This window comes from Suricata suricatta, chromosome 10 (genome assembly GCF_006229205.1).
Source record: "Suricata suricatta isolate VVHF042 chromosome 10, meerkat_22Aug2017_6uvM2_HiC, whole genome shotgun sequence".
In the NCBI taxonomy this organism is placed as follows: Eukaryota; Metazoa; Chordata; class Mammalia; order Carnivora; family Herpestidae; genus Suricata; species Suricata suricatta.
In genome coordinates, this window is record NC_043709.1 from 126,808,277 (window position 1) to 126,824,591 (window position 16,315).

The 16,315-nt window shown below is 42.8% G+C and overlaps 1 protein-coding gene across 3 annotated transcripts in view; it reads right to left on the reverse strand.

Annotated features, from left to right (window-relative positions):
- Window positions 1-16,315, reverse strand: part of CDC123 (cell division cycle 123) — a 57,726-nt gene that overhangs the window by 26,803 nt on the left and 14,608 nt on the right. For all 3 annotated transcript variants that reach the window (XM_029953930.1, XM_029953928.1, XM_029953929.1), the window contains exons 3-6: window positions 15,034-15,091; window positions 14,746-14,778; window positions 9,233-9,328; window positions 6,419-6,525 (exon numbers count right to left, since the gene is read on the reverse strand). In XM_029953930.1, the coding sequence (XP_029809790.1) occupies window positions 6,419-6,525; window positions 9,233-9,328; window positions 14,746-14,778; window positions 15,034-15,091 (294 nt within the window). The remainder of the gene's footprint in view (window positions 1-6,418; window positions 6,526-9,232; window positions 9,329-14,745; window positions 14,779-15,033; window positions 15,092-16,315) is intronic.

Sequence of the window (16,315 nt, forward strand, 5' to 3'; positions counted from 1 at the left end):
AAATTAATGATGGGTTTCGTAAAGTTCTTCTCTAATTACAAGTAAGACATTTTGAATCACGTTTGAAGATCTCTGCCAACCTGAAGAGCCTAGCTATACATTAGATTAGCACTTAATAGAAGTTTTCATATACACTTATGAGCATGTTGTCTTTTAAAATCTTTTCCTGGGTAAGTATTTTAACTTGGATGATTTCTTTGACTGAAATTTTCAACAAGGTAACAACAGAAAGTAGTAGTAAAGTCAGGGCTTTACAGTCTGGACAGAAAGGAGGCTCCATATTGAGCTATAACCACAGTTCCTCTAGCTAGCCATGAAAACACGGAAATAAACAGAAATGTTATTAAGTGATGAACGTTACATAACCTACAATGGGAATTACAAACTAAAAAAGAAAAAAACTCAATATACTAAAATAAAGATTTTATTTTGGGGAAAAAAAACCCAACAAAGCCCAAAGGTCTATTCTGATGAAAGCTACTATGAAATTACACCAGCGTATTTTTAATACATTTTGAAATTAGTTAACGGAAATTTTTTGGAGTAATGTTCTAGATCCAAATTTTTACAAAGGAAACGAAATAAAAGGTCATAGCCCCAAACTGCAGGGGCTGTGCCTGGCCAGCACAGATGACAGCAGGCAGACGGCCATCTTTTTTGTCTTTCATTCCTACTCACGCTACTGCCCACACCATTCCCTTGACTTACACAGGTTGCGTTTCCTGCGGCGGAGAGGTCTGAGTATCAACAGGCCTAATCATTATGCCCTAAACATGTCTTAAGATTGACATAATTTTTTTCTGTGACTTCTTAACTATGATCAGCAGGCTTTTATTATGCTGCTCCAAATATTTCACACATCAGAAGAGAATATGATACATTCAATGATAAGGATGCGGTGTGCGGAACAGGGGAGTACAGTCGGGAAAGCGTGGATGCATTCCATCTAGTACACGGTGGTGGTGCAGAATGTGTCCTACGCCTGGTTACAAGGAAGGGGAGAGAGGCAGAGAGAGGATACACGTCCCTACGTGAGCCGTGCTGCAACTCAGAAATGCACTGGACCAGAAGAGCTAGAGGGAGATGAAAGCAAGAGACTACAATCAGTGGAAAACATTTAAGTTGAAGACGGGGCCTGTCTGTTGGGGTGAGGGGTGAGATTCTGGCACTGGAGATGCAGATTCACAATACTACCTACTCAAATGGTATGGGCTCTCGTCTGCACCAGTCACATGACAGGTGGGGGGGGGAATCACCGTATTGGTAAATTTTGAGAATATTACCTGTATGAATTTACTCTCAGCAACATAGAATAGCCTGGGTCCACTGACTGAGATCACAAATTCATCATTTTCATTAGGTAATGAGAAAACACCAACACTGAAGGTTTCTGAAGTGGCAGTAAACACAATCATTAATGCTTTAAAGGGGCATACCCCTGGATGTTTATGAGGGCACAATTCTCATTGATAAGCCTTTTTTTTAAACTTGAAAGGTTACATTATACCTCATAGGAAACAATCATTAAGTATATATAAGAAAAAGTATAAACCATAGGCAGAAAAAAAAAAAAGGAAAGAAAAATGCAGGACCAGGGGCCATGCAGCACCCAAACTCTGGGGGTGTAGGGGCCAAGTCAGAAGCACTGGTGACCAGATCCATTTCAGATCTCACTGGTGCTAGAAAAGGAAAGATAAAAATAAAATGATACTGAATGGTCATTGGGTGTGTTCATTCGTATTTCCACAGAACGTTTTCTCAAAAAGAGATAAAACATGCTATCTAAAATTAATATAATCTACAGCAGGAAGTGTCACCTAATTAAATGGGGCTTAAAAATCAGAAGGCAAAGGGGCACCTGGGTGGCTCAGTTGGCTGAGCGACCGACTTCAGCTCAGGTCATGATCTCACAGCTCAGCTAGTGAGTTCGAGCCCCATGTCAGGCTCTGACACAGCTCAGAGCCTGGAGCCTGCTTCGGATTCTGTCTCCCTCTCTCTCTGCCCCTCCCCCACTCATGCTTGTGTGTCTCTCTCCTTCAAAAAATAAACAAACATAAAAAAGTTTTTTTGTAAATTATAAAGGTACAGGTTCTATTAGGTCCAACTTAATACACAAAATTTTACCCATGAGACTATTTACTGAATTTTACGTTTAATAACCAGTTTTATAATAATCTTAAAAATGCATACAAATTACGTGGAGCAGAGTGGAGTTAAATTGCTAAGCAAAGCGAAATTTCCTGACCTCTAGTCAAATCTATCTCATAAGTGACAAGTCCCTCAGGGAAACACTTAATGGATTAATTTTTTGATTTGCTCAACGCTTTCTTCTAAATGCCAATTGAATAGCAGATATTATTTTCTTGCCTTGGCCTACTGAAGTGACAGTTACTCAATAAAATAATTACTGAGAGCCGCCATGAGATTCAACAAATCTAACCATATAAACTGTTTACGTCTGGGCAAATAATTTACCCAGGGAGCACAGGGAAGACACACTGCGTTCAACGTGTCACCCTTGGACGTCCACTTTCTAAAGCTTGCTGTGTACGATGACCAGTCGCGGAAGAGGAAAAAGCAGAGTACTCCCCGTTCTGTCTCAGACTGCAGCGGTGGCAGACGGCTGCTCCTCCTCTGGCTCCTCCCACAGCCTCCATCCTTGCTAACCGATCAGGGAGCGCTTGTGTTCTCGGTCCCCTCCAGTATGCGAGGGACACGCGTGCTGGTTAATCTCGGGGGTCCTCAAGGGGCGGGCCTGCCGAGCATCAGCAGGGCAGCCTGGGAACGTTTTAGAAAGTATCTGCTCGGGCCCGCTGCCAGCCTACTGAGCCAGAAACTCAGGGAGGGACCAGCATTCAGTCTTGCATCAAACCCATCAGGTGATTCTGGTGCGTGCTCCCGTCTGCCCGCCCCGGCTCGACACCAGTCACGGTATTTCTGTCGGCATTTCTGTTCCCTGACGATCGCTGGACTAGGCTGGGTCACACCGTGTGACCAATGAGCCTGACAGGAAGTCTCCTGGGAAGCTTCCAGAATGCTCTACCGGTCACATACAGAGGAGAGTGAGAGGAAACACACCACCCCTCGCATTTCGGGTTCGGACTCGGTCAGGTCTCCATGCGATGCTCGGAACCGCGGCAGCAATCCCGTAACCACCAGGCGATAATCCCCGACTCCAAGCCAGCGAGCCAAGGACGGGGGTGCGTTAACAGAGAGGCCTGGAGCCTGGAGCACCTGCTCAATCACCCCAGAAACACCCTAGCTCCAGAGTCCCTGTTAAATAATACACTTTTTAAAACTCTGCATGTCTGAAGTGCTTTGATTCGGCCCTCTGTTGACTGCAATGTCTTTGTCTCTTTTTTTGAGGCAAGACCCAAAATAGTATAAACAACATAATGTCACTTTCATAATATTATATAATCTTAGACCTATCACAGATTACATAATATCCCATAATGTCTTAATATAGTCTACACTTAACACTTATGATTTTTATTTATAATATTCCTTATTATTTAATAATTAAGTTCTTATAAAATTAAATTCTTTACAATAGTTTACTGTATTTTATTTTGAGGTATTTTTAGAAGGAGGCATTTATACCCTTATTGAGTGAAAATACGGAAAACATCTAGAATGACACTGCTGAGATCATGTTCTGGTTTCAGCTCTAGTAACCAGCTTGTGCAAACAAATTACTAAACAGATTGAGGCCTCAATTTTCTAGCCAACAGAAAGAAAGAGATTAAATCATTGATACAAACCTGTCCAGTTAAAGAATTATACTCCTAATTTAATCTTTAAGGGGTCTTAAAAGGCCTAATAGGACACAAGTTAATTTTTCGGTAGAGATCCTATCAATAAGGATTTTACGCAGTGACAAGACTTCCTGGCATGCAGCTCACTACCGACAAATGTTTCCAGAAAGGGGTGATTACTCAGAGCCGCCCAGATGAAAGGCTGCAGGCTCAGTGCTGGGGGTTTGCTCCCGCCGACTCTCAATTATTTAGACTAAGAGAAGGACGGTATTCTATGGGTAAACACCCTTAATCCGGGGCCTCAAACTCACTTGGTGACTTTACTTCCCTCTCACACAAAAATCAAAGACTACAGAATACAAAAGGACAGACTGGCATTTCCATCTTTACGGGAGTCCCGGTTAGACCCATGCACAGAAGAGAGAGAAGAGGGGTAGGCCGCAGCAGTAGTTCACCAAACTGCAAGGGCGATGTAAAAACTGCCGGCCACAGAGAATTAAAAGTGACTTACGGTTATTTTGGGAAAGGAAAAGATATCCTCATACTCAATGCAACTAGCATTAAAGGTACATGAAAGCCCATATCTGATGGACGAACGGGTTCACCGCATTTTTAATGTAATGCATTTTAAGGCCTCTTTACTTAAAGCATTAGATATGGGGGTGCCTGGAGGCTCAGTGGTTAAGCATCTGACTTTTAATTTTTTTTAATATTTTTATTTTATTTTTTAAGAGACAGAGCACAACGAGGGGAGGGGCAGAGAACAAGGGAAGCGTGGAAAGAGAGGAAGGAAGGGGCAGAAAGAGAAGGAGACAAATAAGTGAGGCAGGCTCCAGGCCTGAGCTCTCAGCACAGAGCCTGATGTGGGACTCGAACCCACAAACAAGGGATCGTGACCTGAGCTGGAGTCAGATGCTCAACTGAGTGAGCCACCCAGGCACACCATGTCTGATTCTCGATCTCAGCTCAGGTCTTGATCTCAGGGTCATGACTTCAGGCCCCGCTTTGGGCTCCACCCTGGGAGTGAAGCCTACTTAAAAAAAAAAAAGGCTTTATAACTTTAGAATGAACAAAGAAGACAGCCATCACTTCCTCTACTCAGAAGGTCTCTCCTAGAATGGAAATGCCACTGCATTATTACTAAAACAAGGGCCACCAAACACTAATAACATCTGTGCTGGCATGATCATAAAAAGTGGACAATGAAGTATAAAAACAATATAAAGTTTTTCTTGGTAAATGAACCAAAAATATCAATACAGGTAAAACCCTTCTGTAATAAAATTACAATATAACCACAGTCATTTATTATTACTGAACTTCATTTATTTGATTATTGTAATACTAAACTCAATGCCCGAAATACTGAACTCAGATGTAAACAGGTAGATACGCAACTGACAGGCAGTGAATTTACTGTTTGGTGCCAGGCTCCTCAAAAACGGACCTGAGGCTGAAATGGGGTGAGTGGCAGGGTGAACTACACGGAAAGAAGGGCAAGAAGGGGTGCGTGCGCACAGCGTTTGTTTGCACTCCTGCGGGCCTCAGTGGCTGGATTTTTGTGACACACTTCACTTTAGAGATCGGTTTGAGTATTAGTTGAAGTGAGTTAACTGTTTAAGATGGGAAGGATGGAGGGGCTCGTGGGTGGCTCAGTCGGTGAAGAGTCTGACCTCGGCTCAGGTCATTATCTCACAGCTTGTAGGTTCGAGCCCCGCATTGGGTTCTGGACTGACTGCTCTGAGCCTGGAGCCTGCTTCACTCTCTCCTTTCTCAGCCCCTCCCCTTCTCGTGCACTGTCTGTCCTTCTCGCTCTCTCACTCTCAAATGTTAAAAAAATATTTAAAAAGAAAAAAAAAGATGGGTAGGATGGGAAATCTAGAAGAATACCTATTTGACGACAGAACAAGGGTATAAAGAGCCCACTGACAGGCCAGCAGTGCAGGTGCGTTACCTGCCTGAAATACAGACAGCACAGGGCCAAGTTCCTTAGCTACGAATGACTGGCAAAGAGAGGAAGACAGCAATTCCACTTCTAGAGATTTACTCTAGAAAGAAAGCTAGGCACATGCACAAAAATCTAGCACAGGGATATTCACGGCAGAACGATATACAAAGTATGCCACAGCCATCCGGTGGGGCACCACTAAGGTCATTGTAAACGATGCGTACAAATATTTAAGGACACTTAAAGAGGTTAGTTATATGCTGCAGTCTACTAAGCAGTATGAACTACGTGATCCCATTCTGTCTTCAAAGGTCAGAGTATGGTTAGAGACAGGCATACCTTTATTAGACCTATGCATAGAAATAATTCTGGAATATATAAAACTAACCATGGTAGATCCTGGGTGCTCTTACACTGCTTTTATTTAGCTCGACTTCCTAATTTTGTTTTTCTAGGACGAGCATAGATTGGTTTTAATAATAATAATAAAAATTATCAAAATACTTAATGGGCAGATATAAAGAAAGCCCTGGATATTTAGGAATATTCACCGTGGAGTATTTACAATCAAAGGCAAAGGAAGGTGTGCGTTAATAGGTCTGCCCTAAGGAGCTGTAGTTTTTAACAGTGCTGGAAGCGATGGGTTTCGCCTTTAGAAAACCTTTCCCAAGTACTGAAACTTCCGATGTGGGAGATCAAGAGACACACTTACGGCTGAGTGAAGTCCCGAGTGATGAAATCGGAGCTCTTGAACAACAGAAAGATGTCGCTGAGGGTTTTACATTTCAGAGAACTGTTCATTGCGATCCAGTACGCATCCTAAATGACAAAACACAGGCTACTCAGGGTAAATTCCAAGTTAGTTGCTATGAATGAAGCTCAGGTCTGTATATAGAATCAATAACGCACGTTACGTTTAAAGAAAAAGTTGAGGTAAGACATGTTAGCTGTACTGTCCAATGTCAAGTTACACTTCTAAGCAACCTAGAGCAGGGCCACGGCATGGGGGGGAGGGGCGCTGGGTCAGGAACACACAGGTTAAGTAAGGTCCTCACCAAGTACTTCCCTGTGTCTTTCTCACTGGTGTTGAAAAGGGTGAAGAAATAGAAATCTGACACTTGGGCTCAATGACCAAGGTGTAAAGAGTGAGCCTGACCAGCTCCTCTCTAAGAAACAGGAGATCCTTTCTACCCTCTTGCATCTGGGCAGAGGCAGCTGGGACACCGGAGGGGTGAGCACTGGAGCTCAGACCCACGTCCACCAACCTGCAGTTTTATCGCAGTTTCACACAGTGAATGGCTCACACAGATGAAGCAAAAAAAGGTTAAGAAGAACAGGCACGCGAGGCACAAAGCTTAGCAGAACATGCCTAAAAATGACAGACTAGTTAAGTCACTTACACAGCATACTTCCCCCACAGATCAGACACAGGACAGCAGTATGATTTTGAGAAAACTAGTGCTTGCAAAAAACTATCCAAATATTATCCACACTAGATGAAAGAAAGCAGTGGCACGTGGTAGGCACAGAAAAAATAAAATATAAATGAACAAATGAATAACTCAAAACTAAAATAATATACCCATCTTAAGTGGAAAGCCTCATCCCAAGTCAGTGGTAAGGAAGGATTCAAATTACTGCTTTTACCAACTAAAAAGGAGTCTCAAGGACTTCGTTAAAATAACCTCTTTATAATTTCCCCCAATGAAAAAATGATGAGCCTCTGGTTGGAAATGGTACAACAACCACAGATTTCCCTCCAACTAAACAACAGTTTATACACAGAAAACCACGAACTCCAGGGAAAACAAAAGGCTGAATAAGAAAACTATGTCATCTTGGGGCCCCTGGGTGGCTCAGTCGCTTAAGCGTCTCACTCTAAATTTTGGCTCGGGTTGTAACCTCGCAAGGTTTGTGAGACCGAGCCCCGTTCCAGGCTCTGTGCTGACAGTCGGGGCCTGCAGAGTATTCTGTCTCTGCCCCTCCACATGTGCATGCACAGGAGCACTCTCTCTCTCTCCCTCTAAATAAATAAACATTTTTTTAAAAAGAAGAAAGAAAACTACGTCATCCTGTGTAGCATGTATCAGTGCCTGTGTTACTTGTGTTAACCTAACATCAGAAGCACAGAGTCCTGACCTAACAAAAACGTGCTTATTACTCAAAGGAGGAAAACAGAATATAAAGCAATGGGAAAGAGAGGAGAGCGAGCAAAACCTTCTCATTCCCGAGTAGGCCTCAATAATGAGTTTTATAGTCACAGCTGCAGTATAAAGTAGCAGAAAATAACAAAAGAACGCACTGAAATATCTAAAAGCAGTTACCTCGCAGGAGGAAGAAATGATGAAGAAAAGAAGTGTTAGGATCTGCTGGTTTGGGGAGCAAGTGTATAGGTCTTTTAAAAATCTAGATTATAGGGGCGCCTGGGTGGCTCAGTTGGTTGAGCATCTGACCTTGGCTCAGGTCATGATCTCACGGTTCGTGGGTTCAAGCCCTGCATCGAGCTCTGTGCTTATGGCTAGCTCAGAGGCTGGAGCCTATCTTTGGATTCTGTCTCTCCTCCTGTCTCTGTCCCTCCCCTGCTCACATGGTCTCTCTCTCTCAAAAAATAAATAGAACGTTAACAAAATTTTTTTAATCTAAATTACATAAAAAAATTTTAATTATATACATGTGTAACTAGTTTTAGTAACTGAAACTACCGGCTAGATGAGGGAAAATTTATCTTTCGTTTTAGAATAAGCAAAGATAGGCACATGGGATGATTTTTTTAAATGCAAGTAAGTCTTTGACTCTTTAAGGGAGCTTTTCTGACGTAATTGTTTTCTACTGGATTAGAAAAAAGAGCAAATTTTTCCACAGACCTTAACGTAAAAAAAATCTTGTTGATGCAATATTATAACAATAAAACACAATTTAAGATAATGTTGATTTCCCAAACAGCTCTATTTCTAGATTTTGTGACATTTTATTTTATTATTTTTTTTAATATTTATTTATTTTTGAGGAGAGAGAGACAGAGCATGAGCAGGAGAAGGGCAGAGAGAGAGAGGGAGACACCGAATCTGAAGCAGGGTCCAGGCTCTGAGCTGTCAGCACAGACCCCGACACAGAGCTCGAACCCACAAACCATGAGATATGCCCTAAGCCAAAGTTGGACACCCCACCGACTGAGCCACCCAGGTACCCTGGCCTTGTGAAATTTTAATTTTCATTACTTTTCAAAAGGGAATAGTTCCTCTGTTACACTGAACAGCTGGAGTTTTGAAATGGGGCAGAGATGGATTTCCTCACATTCTTAGATTGATCAGCAACACAAGAGGTTGCAACTGTCTTCTGGCAAAATAGATTGTATTTTCCAAACCCAGGAAAGTGCCAAACAGAAAAATAGGAGGAGGAAAATCAAAATAAATTCCACAGTATTTTCCCTAGAATTAGGAATGAAATTATATCTGTGAGGGATATAAAAAGAAAGGAATAGCAAGACAAAGAACACTCAAACAGAGATTTACAGATGAGTTCCTACCCTTGGGGCACTCCAGTTAAGCTTAGGAAATACACTGCCCCCCAGGGAGTTGATAGCTTCTTGGACCTTAGTGGTGAACTCAGGAAATTCTGGTGCCTACAGAGAGAAAGAAGAAAGCATTTGGGCATGTCAATAGCATAACAAATATAGAAAACAAGATCAAAATCTCAAAGTCAAACAATTAAGCATGTCAAAAATAATTTAGAACACAAACTACTATCAGAATTTCTGAACTGAGCCAAATAAACTCAATAATCAAATATTTATCAGGGAAAAAAAAACAAGTAACAAGCGTCCAAATGGCAGGTGGTACTTTCCATAATCAAGCCCACAAAGCTAAAAAGACAGACATCATGAGGCATCTGGGGATGTGAGGAAGGACTGAACAGTTCTCTTCAAATCTACAGAACCCATGGTTAGGAAGTGAAAAGACACAGATGCAATGTCACCTGTATACTTATTCCAACGTTCAGAAATAACATCTCCCATTTAAAGGGCCAGAAGCCTTTCCATCTAGAGGGAAAGATTCTTGGATATATCCTCAAAAAGCTTCATGAGAATGAGAAATAAATGACGTGCCTGGCTGTATTTAAACACCACTACTTCCAGACAAGTTTTAATATAAACAACACTCAAAAATAGGGCCTTGGGGAAGCTAAAATATTCTTTCCTTTTTGGTTGATTTTAAAATGTGTATTTTATATAAGCAAGCAACCAAAATGTCCTAAATGTGTGCAGAAATGCTCTGCCGCCAGCCTTATGTCACTAGCTAGGGAGCACCTGGACATGAGCAGAGCAAAGCGGGGTAACAGACACAGAAGGGGAGCCTGCAGGGGACAGAACACGAATATTGAGTCACTACCGGTACATTATCCCTTTACATTTGCCGCCCCCTACTGGGCAACTGCAAATTCTGAAAAAGTCCGGTAATGACCAGTTCCTCCAGAGTGGGGATAATTAGAATGGGTCTAGAATTCGCTCAACTACACACTGCACAAAGAACCAAATGGCCTCTGTGGACCCCCACAATCTAATCCAGTTGCGACAGGGAGCAAACTATGTTAAGAGTTTGGGAAACAGACCAAAAAAATGTCACTTTACAAAAATGGTGGCCTATTCCTCAAACTAGAAACCAGCTTTAAGCCACAGGCTAGTGAGTAAAGGGAGACATCAGAGCTGGACGCCCCTCCTTCTGCTACAGAGGTCTGTGATCTCTCGACCGGCTGGCAGTACCTTTCGTATCTGCCACCACATCCACCTTGAGCGCCTTCAGCTTAGATGGGAAATTAAACTGTAGCCACTCAGAGAGGCTTTCAAAACGAGGAACAGCCTTGAGTCCTTTATTTTCCATTGGGTCTCCCCATGGGAGGGAGTCAGGATCTCTATTAAGCTAGTAATTTCCTTACGGTCCCCTGAAGTTGCTGATGTGGTCCGCTAGGTTCTATCCATAAAACACTCCTCTAACATCTGTTGTAGCAATATACTGGATGAATGGCAGTTACACAAGTTTTAGAACATGAAGGGATCTGATCTTCAAAGACAAATCAATTTAATGTCCCTAACCCGTAACATTTCACATTGCTTTGGATTTTTGTATCATATTTTAAGAGGTGACAGAGTTCCTCAAATGCTCAAATCATTCCACTTTAGGAAATCTTGCTCTCAGGATCTGAAAACACATCTAAATTATGAAAAGTTCCCATACGGTGGAGAAAAACACGTGCTTCGGTGGAAGACCGTATTGTGCACCCAGAGCGCCCGACCTGGAGCCAGGTGGCCGGGCGGCTTCAGACTTGGTGAGTGGCAGGTAAGTGATGACAAGGAAAGTACTTCTTTTGGATATAAAACTCTCTCCTGGCTGAGAAATCCAGCTGTCTTCCCTCCCACCCTGGAGGGAAGCAAATCCAATTGTGCCTCATTTACATATTCATCTCAGTATTTCTAATCTACAGAGGTGTCTGTTCTTTGGGTTCCCTTCGGAACCAGTTAAAACACCTGCCTAGCTCCCACAAGAGGTACAGAAAACCTCCAACACGGGTTAAAGAGTTTTACATCAATATGGGAGCCACGATTCTACCTTTTTCTGAAAATTATCTTTCAACAGATTTAAGTAAAAGGATTCTTTTAAGTTTATAGCTCAATGAGTCAGATTTTAAATATGCAAAACACCTCAGTTTTCAGGGTAAAGGTTCCTGTTGTGAGATAAAAATCTACCCTTTTTTATCCTCTCTGGACTTCCTGCCATCCAATCTCTTCTGTCTTTCCAACTACACCTACGATACCCATTAAGAAAGGGTATTTCTTCTAATTTGTTTTCAAATCATGAAATGTTGAAAATACACAAAAATATATATACACTCATGTTCCTGGATCTATACATTCAACACTTCGGTATACTTAACCCAGTCCTTTAATGTTTAAATCCCTTAAGGGAACAGAGTTACAATACAAGTGAAGTTCCTTACCTCCTCACTCTCTTCCCCAAACCTAACTCCTCCCCTGCCCCAAAGGCCACCAGCATTACAGACTTGGGCATAGTCTTCTAGAGTCATGATTTTACAATTAATGGCACATGTGACTGACCATGAATTATAGCATTTAAAAAATTTAACGCAACTGCTGTCATTGATATGTATACTTTCAGCAAACAGCTCTCACTTTTGAGATTTACCCACCTGGGCTGTGTTTTAATTTTTAATTCCGTGTCTTTGTATCTAGGTTAATGGACTATTACAGCTCCCCAATACCTTGCACTTCCCACCCCTGGGACCTTGGCTCAACATTCCTCCACTAAGAGTGTTCTACTATGAATGTTCCCCTGCCCAAAAATCTCTAGTTCCAACCACTGAAACCCAATCACTTTAGTAACTATTTTGAAATAATTTCAGACCCTCAGAAGCCTTAAAGGAAGAGTAACCAGAATTTCCGTATACTCTTTACCCAAGCATTTATCACATTTGCTTTACCCTTCCCTGCCCTGAATCTCTTACACATCTATGCAGATGTATGCATTCCTTTATAGATATGCACACATAAAACAGACTTATTTTCTTACATTCTTAAAGAAGTAGAAGTCCTGATGCCTTTTTGCCCCTAAATACTTCAGTATAGTACCTAAAAAGCAGTAACATTCTTTCATGTAACCTAGCAAAATTATCAAAACGAGGGAGCTAACAATGATAGAACACCACTATCTCATCTACAGATCTTATTCACAATGTGCCCATTTCCCCAATAATGTCTTTTATAGAAAAAGAAAAAACTTCAGGGGCGCCTGGGTGGCTCAGTCGGTTAAGCATCCAGCTTCGGCTCAGGTCATGATCTCACGGTTTGTGGGTTCGAGCCTCGCCTCAGGCTCTATGCTGACAGCAAGCTCAGAGCCTGGAGCCTGCTTTGGATTCTGTGTCTCCCTCTCTCTCTGACCCTCCCCTGCTCACAATGTCTCTCTCTCTCTCTCTCTCTCTCTCAAAAATAAATAAAACATTTTTTAAAATTTCTTTAAGAATTAAAAAAAAAAAGAAAAGCCTTCTGACGGAGGATCCGTCCAGCTAGGGTCATGCCATTGCATTTAGCTGTCTTAGCTCCTCAATATCCTTTAATCCTTCTTTCTGTTGTTCTTTACCTTTCATGACCTTGACGTTTCTGAAGAGCACAAGGCAGTTATTTTACAGACTTTCCAAAACCCTGAGTGTGCTGGGTGTTTCCTCATGATTAGATTTAGGTTATGGCTTTTGGCGGGTGCCGCGTCCTTAGCGTGTCCTATCAGGAGGCAGACAATGTCGGTCTGCCCCATCACCTACATGGTTAACTCTGATCACTTGGTGCCACATCTTCCCTCTGTAAAGTTATTATTTTCCTCTTTATAATTAGTAAGTAGTTTGGGTGGAAATACTTTGAGAATATTCAAGTATCCTCTTTCTCATCAAATATTTACCCACCGGTTTAAACATCTACTCCATCAATTACTATGATAATTGCCAAATGGTAATTTCCAATTCTGTATTTCCTTCTAGTTTGTGATTTGGTGCCTTTTCTACCCTAATGGGCTTTCCCCTTCTACTCCATTTAGTTAATATAACCATTTGTTGGTCAGTATGAGACCACAGACTCTAATTTTAATAAATGGTTACACGTCACTATGTCCCCGTTTTGAGACAGCTAACTGGCTAGGGCCTGGCCTAGTCAAGCTGGCCTCGGGGTCCTCCTCGTCATGTCTGGCTCCTTCTCACTTCCTGACACAGCTATCACAGGTTCATCTTCACTCTTCTACCCCCGGTCTTGACTTTCTCCAAGGAGCTTCCCTTTCCTTCAGTGGAGAATGTGTCTAGACACTACCATCAAAGCACGTGGTGTGCTCACTGTTACTGTGATGTCACTGATCAGAGCTCCCAGGCCTTGGAGAACAGACTCTGGTAGATATACAGACATAGAAGTTATTACTTTCCCGACCTCTCCATCTATTAGATAACACAGTTCGAACTGGTAATCCTACCCCTTTGAGGGTCCAGGTCAAATAACATTTCTCCCTTAACACATTTCTAGATGATCTCTAACGGTTGTCTGTTCTGGCAGCACTTTGCCATCTACCCCCAAACAGAGGCATCTTTCCCTGCTGGTTCATAAACTCCCTAATGGCAGGAAGCAACCAAATTTATGTTTGCTCAGAACACACTACAGTGCCTGAAATGGTAGATAACCAACAGGTATATGTAACCGAATAGGACCGTCATGAACAGAGAGTAACTGACCTGCATGATATCCAGAGTAAAAGAAAAATATAGAAACTTCCCTTTCTGTATGTTGGCGTGCTTTTTATACTTAATGAAATACACTGAGTTAAGCATCACCACTTACTTTCCTAGTACTGTCCACACCAGGTCTCTTCCATTGAAATAAACAAAAGCATCTTCTTGTTTAGAATTGTATTAGAATATAACCTCCCCTAAAACTAGTTTCCGTTACTGTGCCTTTACATCTGTTAGCAGAGATTTTTATAAAATCCTTTGGCTTTTATCTCAAGGTAGAAGACATTTCATTCACCCACTACATTCTTAGAAATACATGTTTTACTTCACTCATTCCTTTAAAAATATATTTCAAGTTGAATTAGACAACAGCATTCTTATCTTAAAAGACTATATAACATACTCAACTTATACATTTTTATACAAGATACTGGGTAAAGCCACACACTTCTCTACTCTAACTTGAAAGAAACTTTAGGGAACCTCCAAGTTTAATGTCAGCCTTGATTACTTCTTTCAGAGTTTAAGAGAAACAAGTCCTAGCACAAACCATGCACTTTAAATATTTCCTTTGAGATCAAAGGGGAAGAAAAGGGCAGGCCATGTTTGCCTATAAATAACGATCCAAATTGTTTTTCAAAATCATAAACAAAAGCCAGCGAGGAGATGAAGTACAGGGGAGCCTAGGGAGCGCCGCCCGGAGCTCCTGAGACACCCGGCGGCAGTGAGGCCGAGTCCCCGCCGCGGCGCTGCAGGTGCTGCTCTTACCGTAAGCGTAGCCGTGTTCTCGTCATCCGACCACTGCACGGGGAAGACAGAAACAGAACATTAAATGTGGAGCGCGCACTGGGCTTCCCAAAAGCAATGCTCCCTCTAAAAATGACACAGAAATAAGAGACATCTTGTCCTGAAAACAAAGTACACGTCAACATGAGATTTTCATGTAATGTCTCCCGTTAACCAACATAAGCTAAGATGTAAATAGGAGAACCATTTCAGGGACCAGTATTGGAATTACAATAGTCTACAGAATGGGTTATTTTATTCCAAACCAACCTGTATTTCTTCTGCTTCATCATCACTGTCCGGCTGAGAACATGTTGGTGGATCTTCCCTAGAAGAACAGGAAACAAAAATGGAGCAAGAAAAAGGCTTCAGTACCACGTGTGTGGTCATAAGTTCGGTCGTACTAAATGTGAATTTACACAAGGGGCCACGGTGGCTCAGCGGGCTGAGCGTCTCTCAGTCTGGGCTCAGGTCATGATCCCAGGGTCACGGGATCGAGTTCCTGTTGGGCTCCCCGCGGACGGTGGAACCTGCTTGGGATTCTCTCTCCCCCGCTCCGCCCCCCTCCCCTGCTCACACTTGCTCACTCTCTCTAAAATAAAAATAAAAATAAAAAGACAGCCTCAGAATTGGAGAATAATGTTAGGAAAAGTTCGTTTTTTGAGAGAGAAACTACTAAAAATGGATGTAAAATAAAAAGAATACAAACTTCCTGCTCTCTTCTCAGAAATCACCAGAACCAAGGAAAAGAGGAATTCACCCTCCAACTCCAAGGACACTAGCAGTCATCGATGACCGTGAATCCCGGGGGTTGAGAAAGTTCTGCCACAGACCAGGAAGATCACGTGAGGTGAGGAAACCAAAGGAACCCTCGGAGGAGCTGTCTCGTGAGGAGCGGGCGCCCGAGAGGCAGAATCAGGCTCCTGTTTCCTCTGGGAGGGACAGAGCGAGCGGGCTGGCGCCGCGGAAGCGCGGGGAGACGGGGAGCGACGGCCTGTCAGCGGCCGGGGGGAGGGGGGGAAGCAAAGGCTGGAAACACCCAGAAGGAATCACACCGCTCTGCTCTCTCCTCAACACGAAACCACAAATAACTGGTCTACAAAGAATTCACCACATCAGTGAAACCAATAATCCAAACAAGAACCAGCACAGGATCTGTAACAGAAACCAGAAGAGGGGAAAGGGGGGGCTGCTGGTGACCCTGGGCACTTATCCTGAAACTCCACTGAAATGGCAGGAAAAATCTCAAGGAAAAAGGGGCTCAAAGAGGAGACAGCTGCAGAAGAGAGACGGCAACAGAACCCAGGGAGCAAAAGGGAGAGGCTACCACTGCCGCCGCTGAGGAGACCAAAGTCCCAGGCACCGAACAGGTGACTCGTGCGATGTCCAGAAAAGGGACAGCGAGGTACACGCAGCCTTCCTCACCCTGCACACGTAACAACTAGCTCTCCTCCATGAGCAGAAGAGGCTAAGGACTCGGGTCCATAATGAGGAACGGGAGGCTGACACGTTAGGGTGTGCCAAGAGCCGTGGGAAAGTCACGCTGACAGTG